Here is a 13,249-nt window from a genome sequence, read left to right on the forward strand (position 1 = left end):
GAAAACTATAATAATTATCATTTTACATTAATTTATTGTTTATATTAATCCTTTTTATAATTACATAAATAATGTTATTATTGAATAAAAATGAGTATTATTATTTAAAAAAGGAAAGTTGATTAAAGTTGTTTTGAATTTAAAACGAACGGGTTTACGTAAAACTAAACTACATTAAAAGATAAAGGACCTTATTATTAATACATAAGCATTTAAATATATAAGGCAAACACAAATTTGTATAGTTTAATTAATATTAATTCAACATTTATTTACATTTGAACACGCAGTACAAAAAGTTATAAAATAAAATAATACAATAATTTTTGTACTTTATTAAGTTCATTTACACATTTTTCACTTAAAATTAGCTTAATTATGTTGTTATAAGTTAATTGCTAAGTGGCAAAGTGGGATATGTTTTAAAATTATTGTTTTTAGTTTACGAGATATACTTTTAACACATATGTTTTGATTATCGTTAAAAAGAAATTGTAAGGGACCGTTTTTTGCCTTTTGGCTACAGTACTCAACAAGTTTACTATAGTTAGTTACTTTTAACTATACATAAAATTATTTTAAATTTTTTAATACCAATAGTTTAAAGCTGATATGGTTTCTAAAATAACAAAAAAGTTCAAAACAATATTTTTTAAAACTCCCCAGAGTTTGTATAGTTTTCAAAACCTGTAACCTGCTGGCAACATACAAGATGCGTACACAAAATATTTTATAATAATACGTATAGACATACAAAGGAAGTATAAAATGCTATAATTCTTTTAAAGGTTCAGCGATCAATTCAAAATTCGCTATCGATGTATAAAAGTATAAAAATCGCGACCATTTACAATCACAACCCTTTTAAATCGATCACCAGCAAAGGTGTTCATGTCACATTTAGTCCCCATTAAGCCGTGGCACACAAATTTGTCACAAGCCCCATTCATTTAATCCTTTTCAAATATCTATTTGTCGTCACAACATGTTTAGTGACACGTCACACCTGGATTTTAACAATAAATTTGAAAGTTCGCGTGTGGTATCGCGATATTTGTGATGTTTATGACTGTTCGCTGTGGTGAGTGCCGTGCCAATTTCTAAACTGTTTCGGGGATAGTTAAGACTTATGACAAGTAAAAGTTCACACTGAAAATTACGGACTCTTTTTGCTTTAGTGATTAAAAAATTCACATTATTTAATGAAAACCTTGAATGATATTCACTAAAACAGCGAACTGCCTTAGGGGAAGACTTATAACACTTATTTCTATGGCTTTAAATCATCAAAAATTCAGTCTTGAATTCGGAGGTTGTTGTCGCGCACTAATAAGACCCAAGATCACGAAATTATGCAATTCTTGTCTTGCGGATTGTTTTTGCGTCGTTCTCGTTTCGCGCACGCCACTGCATCGTTTGGGACGTAGGATATTCGAACTCCGCCATACGCTCTTCTTGTAGGCAAAGTATAAGACTCTGCAGAAGAAGACGATGATGAGCAAGTACTGCAATAACTGCTCGCATCATCTTCTCTTACCTTTTCTCTTTTAGGAGGATCGTCAGGCACGAAAGCTTCGTTGTCATCTCCACAAAATCTTACTGTCCTACCTCCTCTCGGTCTTCTTCCTTTGCCATCAACCAAACTCAATTCGGGCATCGAAGACGAATGTCCCGGAGTGACAACTGCTTGAGCTTCAACAGGATGTGGTGGCTTCCACTCTTCAGTAGACTCTTCTCTTCTCTCTTCGGTGACGTCTGATGTTGGGCTTGGTTGGATTTGATGTTCCGTCATGGATTGCTCTAATTTCAAATCTTGTAATGCTCTATCGAGGCTAAGACATGCGTGAGGTGGCGGAGGGGGATGTGGTGGGGGTGTTTCCGGTGCTATCGATCCACTAGGTTCAGAATCTGCATCAATATGCGGCGACGATTCTCTTGGAGGTGTTCTCGCCGGTGACTTTGGCGAAGGCACTCTTTTTGGTCTTGACATTCGAGGAGGTCGAGGTCCAGGGCCTGAAGAATCGCTGGGTGTCGGAGGCTCTCCTTTTGAACATGCTATGGAACAAAAGATGGCTCCTTTGCGTGGCAAGAATGGTCTCCCTAATAAACTGGCTCGGCAAGTATGGCACGCGAAGCAACGTTCTGTTGCATGCCAATGTTGGCCTTCGTGAGACATCTGTCCCTGGTCTACTCCGATGGGCTCTCCGCAAGCGTCGCAGTATTCAGCGAAACAGCTATCGAAACAGGGCAGGCAGTAGGGTCTGGCTTCCCTCATGATGTATCTCTGTCCGCCGAGTTGTCGCGAACATTCCGCGCAGGCGAAGTGTTTCATGTGCCACGCTCGACCTTCAGCTTCTGTGCACTCATCAGCGAGGATTATCTGTTGACAAGAAATAGTCAGTTAGAGCTTTTTATATAAGGAAACAGAAAAAGAATATTATTGTAATAAAGACTTTGAGGACTAAGAAACGGGGAAAAGTTTTAGTGCAGCATTATCAAAGTTTTACTCTAAACCAGTCGGTAAACATTTTAGTGACGAAAAATTTTAAACCTCGGAGGAAATTTCTTGGCGAGGTTCCAAAGCCATATACAGCATATATATATACAGCACAGGTCGACATGGCTTCCGAGATTTCAAAATCTGTATGACGTGTAGCCATCACGTACATCAGAGTACCGTTTTAAAATATTAATAACGAGTCCAGTTCTTGCACTGCGCTCTGTGGGAACCATGAGCCATTGTGTCGGTACATCCAAGAGGTCGACACTCGGGTATGAATAATAATGCTTAATTAAGCTTGTTTGTACTGGTAATTAATTATAGAGTGTAATTGGATTAGATGGACGATCAGATGTTTGAGGTGCCCTAATTTCTGCTGACGTTTTGTAGGAAGTTGGAAGTGAGTCGAAATGATACAAATTAACGTTGGTAGTAGGTTGAAGGCTTTGGCTGCCTTGTTAAAGGTCATTTATGTTTGGATGTATAGTATTTCAGTTAGGTTAATTGCCTGCGGTAGTTACTTAAGATAGGTCTAAATTTAAAAGTTGTGATTAGAGAAGTTATAACACTTTAAAGCTAATTGAAATATTGACTATAATTAGTAATTGTCTTATAGTGCATCATATTTCAAGTCATATCATAATAAACAATTTCGAGAAAAAATTAGCAAAAAAAAATTTAGTAGCCGTAGAGCTCCTTGTGAAAGTGTTCGTCCAGGTAAGTAGTAACAGTAATGGTGAAATTACAGTCACATGGGACTCGTCAACTTATGTCTCAGGGTGACGGGCGCAGCGGCAGTGCCTCTCAGATCTTTGCGATTTAAAGCTCTGAGTAGCACTGCAACTGTTAAGGATGAGCGTGTCGCTGACCACCAGGCGCACGACTTGTTCGTCCCGTCTCTTAATATTGTTAAACTAAGTCGTAATTACACCTCATAAAATCAAGGCATTTTTCTTTGTGTTCGATCTTTGTATTAACAATTACAAGAAAGTAGTCACAAAAAATTAATGCATATCATGGTTGATATTCAATAAAATTATTGAGTACAATTTGCTAGTTATTTAAAGCTTTCTAAGCTTGTTGAGCAAACAAGTTGTAATTAATTAAATTTTTATTGAATTGATATTCAATTATGTTTTGTGAAATTACTCCACTAGTTTGTTATAATTATTAATACAAAGATCGAACACTCGGAAAAAACACAAAGACACGACGCAAGCACATAGAAAAATTCGTGAGGTCCGTTGGTTCGTTCCGTGTCTTAGTTGGTATAGCGTCTGGCACGGTATGCAAGAAGACGTCGGTTCGAATCCGACCGGATCGAAGGAATTTTTTGTGAGTGCTTTTTCTGAGTGTTCGATCTTTGTATTAATAATTATAACAAACAAGTTGTACTCATTAATTTTATTGACTAACGTCATTAAAAAAGTGTTATAAGTTTTCGCGCCATTACATATGCAGTTTTACTGAATAATGTGAGTCTATACACTACTTATCGCAATTACGTACTTAAGAACGTTTTCACAAACATTCCTGGATATCCTCTGTTGAAAATTGATCATTCATAAATAATTGAAAAAAAGAATGAAGTTTCTTAAATGTAGTTTCTGACTGTGCCTTCGCTTCAAGTTGCAAATAAATCTCATACACTTGTTTGAGCAAGGAATACGGAATCAATTTCCGAAAACATTATACCGTTTAAAGTCACGCCAGTGTGTACCGGTCGCATACTGGGGACCCGGAGACGACTAGGCTGTTCAACTAGATAGTTGCTGCAGAGATCTGCAGCTCGGCGGAAACAGTCCAACAACGGTATCCTAAAGCGCAACTTGTCTTTTTGGGGGACTTTAATGCCCATAACCAGGAATGGTTGTTCCCATACCAAAAAACCGACCACGCTGGAAGAGAGGCGCGGGCATGTGCTCTATCGCTAGACCTCACCCAACTGGTGAGTTGCGCTTCCCGGGTACCGAACGTTGACGACCACACAGCCAATTGCCTGGATCTTCTGCTGACAACCGATCCAGACCGCTATCAACTATCGGTCTCGTCTCCACTAGGGACATCCGATTACTGTCTGGTGAAATCTGTATCTGTCTACTCCCCACCCGATCTCAGTACGAGAGGTACTAGGAGGATGTAGCGATACAAGTAAGCAGATTGGGATGCGATGCGGCATTTCTTTGCATCTTATCCCTGGCGACAGCTGTGCTTCTCTTCTGACGATCCGACGTGCTGCACGTCGGCTGTCTCTGAGGTGATTATTCGGGCTATGGAATATTTTACTCGTCCTTGGTTTAACACTGAGTTTGCTTCCGCGGAAACGCTAAAGCAATCCGTGTACCAGGCTTGGGCTGATGCTCGAGATCGCAAAGCACCGGAAACCCTCCGTCTGAAGAAAGCCTTTAATAAAGCCGCTAGATCTTGCAAAAAAGCGATACGGAAAGCTCGCTTCGGCCATATTAGTCGTATTGGGGCCAGGTTAGCTTCATACCCATCAGGGAGCAAATTTCTGACATTCTGGTCGCTCGCTAAATCGGTCGAAGCGAATTTTTGCAGGTCATCCCTTCCGCCTTTAATGAGATCTGACGTATCCCTGGCTCACACCGCTGAAGAGAAAGCAAATCGTTTTGTTTCTCTATTTGCTTCCAACTCCTGTCTTCACGCTACTTTGTAAACACAACCTACACTACCTCGCTGTGACTCGGAAATGCCCGAGATCACTATCCGTCAAAAGGAGGTGTTGAAAACTTTACGCAAATTAGACGTCAACAAAGCCAGTGACCCTGACGGAATCACAGCGATTGTCCTGCGAAACTGTGCACCCGAGTTGTCTCCGGTGTTGACTCGCCTGTATCGCCTCTCTATGAGTTCTGGACAAGTCCCGAAAACCTGGAAGCTTGCAAATGCACAGCCTGTACCTAAGAAAGGGAGTCATGCCAACCCATCTAATTATCGACCTATAACAATCACCTACCATACTCTGTAAAACTATGGAGCGCGTATTGAAAGCCGTCTCCTTGGATACCTAGTAGATAACGATCTTCTCAGTGATCGACAGTATGGTTTTCTCCGTGGTCGATCTACTGGGGTTCTTCTTGCGTATGCCACACATTAATGGAGCGAATTTGTCGAGAAATGCGGTGAATCGCTTGCCGTGTTTCTCGACATATCAAAGGCCAAAAATAGGGTTTAGCATGATATACTGTTAAACAAACTTTCAGTTTACGGAATTCCTGTTGGCTTTTGCACATAGATAGGCGATTTTCTGAAGGGCCGGCCAATCAGTGTAGTTGTAGATGGTTACTCGTCTGCTCCTAATAATCTGTATAAAAATCTGTACCTCAGGGATCTGTCCTCTCCGCCACTCTATTCTTGCTGCATATCAACGACCTGCTGCTGATACCCAGTATCTTTGGGTACGCAACGACAGCACAGTGGTAGAGAGTTATGTGCCAGACGCCCGAGACAACAGCGAAGAGATTCGGTGTAAACGAGAGGCGATGGTTACCCGGTTGAACCTGAGCCTGAAAGCGGCTTCCGACTGGGGAGATGTGAACAGGGTCAGGTGTAGTGCGGCTAAAATACAGGTGTGTCTTTTGACATCAAAACGGAGTCCCTTACATCTTACTCTGACTTTCCGAGTTCAATCGTGTATGGAGTACTGCTGCCACCTTTGGGACGGCTCTGCCCATTACCAGTTAGATGCCTTGGACTCGGTGGAGCGAAAAGCAAAGAAACTTATTAACAACAATTCTCTTGTGGAGTCGAATTTACAAAATCTCGACCATCGCAGAAAAGTAGCCTGCTTCTCGGTTTTCTATCGGATACATTTCGGGGAGTGTGCGCAGGAACTTTTCAATTTAGTTCCACCCTCACCGTTCCTCCTTCGGTCGACTAGAAGGTCGGATGGAAGGAGAACTCCATTTGTATGTCGTTGATATTCCACCTATTCGCACTAAGCGCTTTGCTTCCTTCTTTCTGATGCATACAGCAAGAGAATGGAATGCTCTACCGACTATTCTGAATGTCCCGAGAAGTATAATTTGGGGCCATTCAAGGCTACAGTGAATATGCATTTTTTTAGGCAAACGCGTCCCATCGTCGCTTAACATCAAATGAGATTTTCGCCAAGCGTGCGTTTATTATATATTAAAAAAAAGCAGAAGCCACGGACTCGTGGAAAGACGGTGCAATAGTTTCTTTTTAAAACACTTTATTTGGATTGAATACAGAGTAAGACTTTTTATTTAGTTTAGTTTAGAGATAAATTCGTGATTTCTGTTTCACCTATATTAATTTTTAACCGTTTCAAAGTATATTTTGACTATTACAAATAACAGTACTGTCTGCGAATAACACTACTGATATATATTAAGAGTAGTAACGGTCTTAGAAGAGACTACCTTGAGGCACTCCACAAATAAAGTTTTTGCGATTCGAGTATCATTTTTATTCAGTTTCGGTCTTGGTGTCCTAACAGAAATAATTTTGTCTTATCTCGTTTCCATAATCAATGTATACGTTTTATGTACCAATTCGATATTTGTAACACTACCCGATCAACATGCAAGATGTTTCTCACAGCACCTCGTTACCATGCGACATGTTTATTTCCTTGCTATTTCAACGGCGCCTGCGTCTGCTATCTGGCTCATTATCAGCCACAAATTACGCAACCCATTGTCTAAATGCTGCATTATGCGTTGGGAGATCACGAGGAAACTAGTTAAGAGCTTTTTTAGATTTCAACGAGACAGCCAGAAAGCTATGGCTTGCACGCTAAATTTTAATGGTTATATTTAAAATGTGTGTGGACTATTATGGTAACATCACTGAAGTTATAACTATTTAGTGCCAAAATAATGTTTATTTAAGAAAATGCACAAGCACAACAGGTCGTTGCTCTTCTTTGCGAATTAGACCATTTAAAACAATCAATGTGAAATTAAAATTGGATGTAATTTAAAATCACTGCATTCGTAAATCAAAGTTGCTATAAAACGCCTTTTGCAAAATTCACCAAAACCGAGTGATTATGACATTTATTTCCAATATTTGGAAAACATTAGGACATTACTCATGGCCCTACACTAGGGAAACCTTGTATCGCGGGTGACATGGTCACATACGTAGATAACCACAAATTACATCCAAACTAACGAGTTAAATAAATGAACAAATATTTCTCGAATCGAACCAGGAACCTGAGCAAAGGCCTGAGGGGCACTACCACTGTGCCCGTCACGTTCGTCATAAAGTTGACAAGTCCCATTTCACCAGTGCTAAGTACCTTTACCCTTCAAAACCGGTACGCAGTACGTGACCGTGCTCGGCGGCAGATATAGGCAAGGTGGCAGCACTTCCCTGGACGAACTCTTTCACAAGGAAATCTACTGCTATTACTGCACAGTTATTAGTTTTACACGGCAAAATGTCTAAGTTAAACTCTAAGTTAAATCCTTCCAACTTCTGTGTAAACCGGCAATCGAAAACAGGGCCATTATAAACAAAACTACCCTCGTTCCTAATAAAATATCCTTATCGCTACCACCGGCCATTCGTCTCGATCAATGCCGTTGCCTGCGTTTAGGGCTGTGCTTGAATGCGGAACAGGATTTTATAAGTTCGGGACATGTCGATTTCTATCCCGTCAGCATTACACTACTGGACCATATCCATTCACATGCAATAGAAAATATTACAGTAGAGAAATACTGGAAATACATCGTTTGTCATATTATATTTCAGATTCTTAGAATTTCATGATAGACATAAGTTGACTTTCAGTGATCGAGCAATCGGAGGACAACAGAGACATCTGCCCTGACAAATCGAAACAGATACGGCAAAACATGGACATAAATTATATTTCTGATGAACACATTAATTTAAAACTGAAATGAGTCTATAAATCTAGATTTAAGAGTGGAAAAGTAACTCACAAATATACGTATACAAATATGGATTAAAAGGGAACATGTACTAATAGAGGTTTTAGTAAGTAGATATTTCACTTGATACCGAGAGTAAGTGTATTTTGGATACATAGACACAGTTATGGCCTATCCTGTAGATATTGAGAGTGAGATATTATTTCAAAACCTGGAATTGCTAGGACAGAGGAGGTATTATAGTTATCTTCTTCGATATTATTACATAGTTTGGATTATACTTGGTGATTCTAATTGTAAACGGAAAGCACGAACATGCATGTATACATGTATGCCACTTATGATAAGACAATCCAAAGTGTAGAGCATCGCGATTTTTGTGTAAATACGGTACAAGAATAAAATGTTTCGGGACGTCTCCAGTAACGACAACAAGGGGTGTCACATCCCTATTGAATGCTATAGCGCAATAACGCCACTTTGCGTTTCGTATTTGCTTGATTTATCGACTGGTGGTCATTGACCCCGCGTATTAATATAGCCTTGTAACTTGGAAGGGCTACGTAGGGCTACACGTTGACGTATTCAAACTGCCGAAATGCTCCATCGGAAATTCAACTTTTGTATTGGTTGAGCGGTGGCAGTTAAGTAGGAGAACGGTTGCTTTTCAAATGAGAGGTCTACGTGTGTACTAGTTGGCGATTGGTTGAATAATTAAGTTTACAATATCCGTAAGTGACAGCGTAATTACGTATTATAGCCCTAACGGATATTGCAGACGATTGCAATATTTATTCGATGTTATTTAGCATTTTGACTATACATATTTGTTTTCGATATACAGGGTGTAATCATTAAGCGTGCCCAGGCGATTATTCCGTAAATATAAGAGATATCAAAAACCTTTAAACTTATATAGAAACTATATCACCTAATAAGTATAATGACATCAATAGCTTTTAGTAGTAGTGGAGCTCGTTGTGATAGAATTCGTCCAGGGAAGTACTGCCACCTTAACTATTTCTGCCGCCAAGCAGTACTGCGTTTCGGTTTTGAAGGGTAAGGGTGCTGATGAAATTACAGACACATGGGACTTGTCAACTTATGTCTCAGGGCGCAGTAGCAGTGCCCCTCAGATCTTTGCGATTTAAAGCTCTGAGTGGCACTGCAACTGTTATGGACAGGCGTGCTGCTTACCATCAGGCGCACGACTTGTTCGTGCCGTCACTTGATGTTATAAAAAATGAAAACTAAAAATATTCAAAATTACAACGTCAGATGCTCCCATACATTTAATATAGTAAATAGTATTTTAATATAATAATATTCGTAGAGCTTTATTCACCTACTAAGCAAGTACAAAATTTTGTATTCAAAGCATCTTCGTCACAAACAAATGTCATATTAAAGTAAGCGAGCGTTCAACGTAAAAATTTTGAATGTTTCATGTTTTTTTTTTTATAAAATATAAGTGCGCAATTGGACTTCCATTCTCCTGATGGAAAGTGACGATGAGGTCGACGATGGAGCATGCACACCTAAATAATTCACTCTCGCCTTGAAAATGCCCAAGTTATAACGTTCAGGGAACAAGTCTGGAGGCAGGATATTCCACTCCATAGCCGTTCGCCATACAAATGTGGAAGCGTAAGTGTGTAAGCTGCGTGCGAATCTTTGGAATATCCACAACATAGGGGTGGAACCCAAGCCTACGCCTAGTCCCCCGGTGATGGAAAGGGGAAGGCGGAATTAAATTGTGTAATTCAATCGCACACTCTCCGGGATATATCCTATAAAATACCGATAAGCAGGCAACTTTACGGCGGTGTTCAAGGCTCTGCCTGGCTCTGGCTTCGCTTCCACTAATTCCGAGTCACCTATAAGCCTCTTGGCACGGTTCTTAATTGGATCCAAAGTGGCTAATTGGTATGTAGCAGAGCCATTCCAAAGGTAGCAGCAGTACTCCAAGCACGACCGAACTTGCGCTTGGTACAGCTGAAGCAACTGTCCTGGTGTCTAGTAGCTGGAGACAGTCGGCTATCGGTATGGATATATCACGAAAAGTCGGAGCCAGCTCAAAGGGACTCCGTTTAGTGGAGAATACACACGCCTGCGTTTTGGTAGCGTTAAATTTGACCAGATTGGCATTGCCCCAATCGGAGACTGCCTTGAGCGTCAAATCCAAACGGCTCAACAACCATGGACTCTCGACAAGACTGTACTTCGTCTTCACTGACCCTCGCATTGGTCAAGTACCTGTCTACAACTGTGCTGTCATCAGCATACGCAAAGGTACATGGAATTAACATATTATTGATATGCAGCAGAAAGAGAGTTGCAGACAGTACGGAATCCTGAGGAACTCTATTCTGTCTCTATCGCCATACGAACGTTCGCTCAAGAAATCCGAGATCCAATTGCAAAGGTCAGTGGGAAGCCCATAAGAGGGAAGCTTACTTAATAGGCTTGCGTGACAGACCCTGCCAAAAACTTTAGAAATGTCCAAAGACACTGCAAGTGCTTCGCCTTACTTTCCTATAGCCTCGCTCCATATGTGACAGGCATACACAAGAAGATCCCCAGTAGATCGCCCTCGTCGGAATCCATACTGTCGAACACTGAGGAGGTCGTTGTCTTCAAAGTATGACAGGAGACGGGTGTTGAGTACACGTTCCATAGTCTTGCAGAGTATGTAAGTGACTGAGATAGGTCTATAATTTCCAGAGTCAGCTCTGCTTCCCTTTTTTGGCACAGGTTGCACGTTTGCAAGCTTCCACGACCTGGGAACTACACCAGTCTCAAGTGAGAGGCGGTACAGGCGTGTGAGAACAGGAGACAACTCAGGCGCACAGTTACGCAGGACTATTGCCGGAATTCCATCTGGCCTGCTAGCTTTATTCACGTAGTTTGTCGTTTTACTTTCGATATCAGTTTAATAGTTTTTGATGTCTTTTATATTTTCGCCTGGGCACACTTAACGATTACACCTTGTGTAGTTATGTATTTGTTTTAAAGTAAACGTAACTGTTAATCACTTTGCATCATTAGCGGAAGTTTAGAAACTGTTTTGCCATATATGGACTAAAATGTGTTCAGTAAATGTGTTCTGTGCAGTTGTTACGTATAGATGTTGTATGGTTTAGTAACAGTAGAGCTCCTAGTGAAAGTGTTCGTCCACTGTCTGGAAGTACTGTCATCTTATCTATTTTTACCGCTAAGCAGTAATGTGAGCATTACTGTGCTCTGGTTTTGAATCATCCGGTCTTAGAGCGTTGCGATTTAAAGCTCTGAATGGCACTGCAAGTGTTATGGTATCATAGAAAAAAAGATGCATATACGTTCAAATCTATGAGTTTTGGTTCAAATTTTGATCAAAGATTTAAACAAATGACCAAGTTTCGCTTACCTATTTGAAAAATAATAATCTATGTGGAAAAAAATACGTTTTCAATTGAACTTTTAAGTGCTTAATCAAGATATTAAAGTATTATAAAAACAATGAATGCCTCAAGAATGCGAGATCGTAATCTGTATTGCTATAATTAGACGTTGATGGGTGATAAAACGCCGTTGCTGCGCTGAAGATAGCGTAACGAGTACGTACGTGAAATAGATTCAATTATTTCAGATTTTAATAATCCCCCTGCTCGTCCTAGGTCCTTGGAAAAGGAGAAAGGACAATGACGCTTCGCTGTATTGTAGCATAGCATCTCGACGCAGTAAGCCCTTGAAAACCTGTGAAGTTCACAGCTTGGTAAACCTGGGCTTAAACTGTTGGTTTAACTTATGGTAGTGCAATATAAATGATAATATTTATAATCTGGATTTATGCCTCTTCTTTTGCCGATAGCCTGTTAATAATATGTGGCAGGTCTAATTTATATGATATCGAAAATTTGGATATTTTAATCATAATTTTTTTTACAGTAACTAGTTACTAAAAATGCCAAATTTAATAGCAGAAAATCTCGCTTATGGCTTCCTGTTCTCGTAACGTTTTATTACATTTCGGTGATTTCAGGGCATTAAATAAAGCCTTTATTACACTTATTTCAGTCTGAAATCAGGTTCGTGACTGAGGGGATCAGAGGGGGTGAGATCTGAGTCAAGGGGGGAGGGGGTAAAAGTGAAAAAACCTATGAGATCTGACCTATTAAGATAAGGTTTTTTTTGTTCGTGAAATAAACATAATGCTTTCATTATTTCGTAGTATTTTTTTAACTGTTACTCATGTGGTGTTCAGTTACGATCGGTTCTGTGAGCCAATGAATCGCTGATTATTATCTTTCTTTTTATATTTAATTACAGAAAAGTAAAACCAGTCGAGTAAAGAGAAAAACCATTATTTTTTTAAATAAATCATGTTTCAAGTACGTAGGATCTCGTTATAGTTACAAATTGGGAATGAAATACATTTTATTTTCTTTTTTAGGGTGGTTTGCATTAATGTTAGACATGGTTGGTTCATGACTGCCATCTCAGTCAGCTGTGGCCGTGACCATAGGATCTGAAGAGCGACCTAAACATTGGTTTGTTGAACAAAACAAATAAACGCAATTTAGAAAAATAAAAAATTGATTCATTTTCACGTTTTTAGTTATCATAAAAATTAAAAGGAAAATCAGTGCCGGTGTTCATTGAGTGCTATAATTTGGGGTTACTCAAGGCTAGAGTGACTAGACATTTTTTGGTTGGTAACATTATCGCTTAACATTAAGTGAAGTTATGGGTGTGCCTATTATATTTAAAAAAAAAATGTAGAATATCACAAGATATTTATTAGTTACTATGCTACTTATAAAAAAAGATAAAGAGATAAAGATATGTCCGCCCATCACACGTCCTAGGGCACACG

The 13,249-nt window shown here is 39.6% G+C and overlaps 1 protein-coding gene across 5 annotated transcripts in view; it reads right to left on the reverse strand.

Annotated features, from left to right (window-relative positions):
- Positions 1-681: 681 nt before the first annotated feature.
- Positions 682-13,249, reverse strand: part of LOC113231081 (protein prickle-like) — a 423,515-nt gene continuing 410,947 nt past the window's right edge. For all 5 annotated transcript variants that reach the window (XM_026465249.1, XM_026465248.1, XM_026465251.1 and 2 more), the window contains one exon: positions 682-2,380. In XM_026465249.1, coding sequence (XP_026321034.1) covers positions 1,343-2,380 — 1,038 coding nt within the window. In that variant the 3' untranslated portion in view covers positions 682-1,342. The remainder of the gene's footprint in view (positions 2,381-13,249) is intronic.

Source organism: Hyposmocoma kahamanoa, unplaced genomic scaffold, assembly GCF_003589595.1.
Source record: "Hyposmocoma kahamanoa isolate Upper Pololo Valley unplaced genomic scaffold, ASM358959v1 64, whole genome shotgun sequence".
Lineage (NCBI taxonomy): Eukaryota > Metazoa > Arthropoda > Insecta > Lepidoptera > Cosmopterigidae > Hyposmocoma > Hyposmocoma kahamanoa.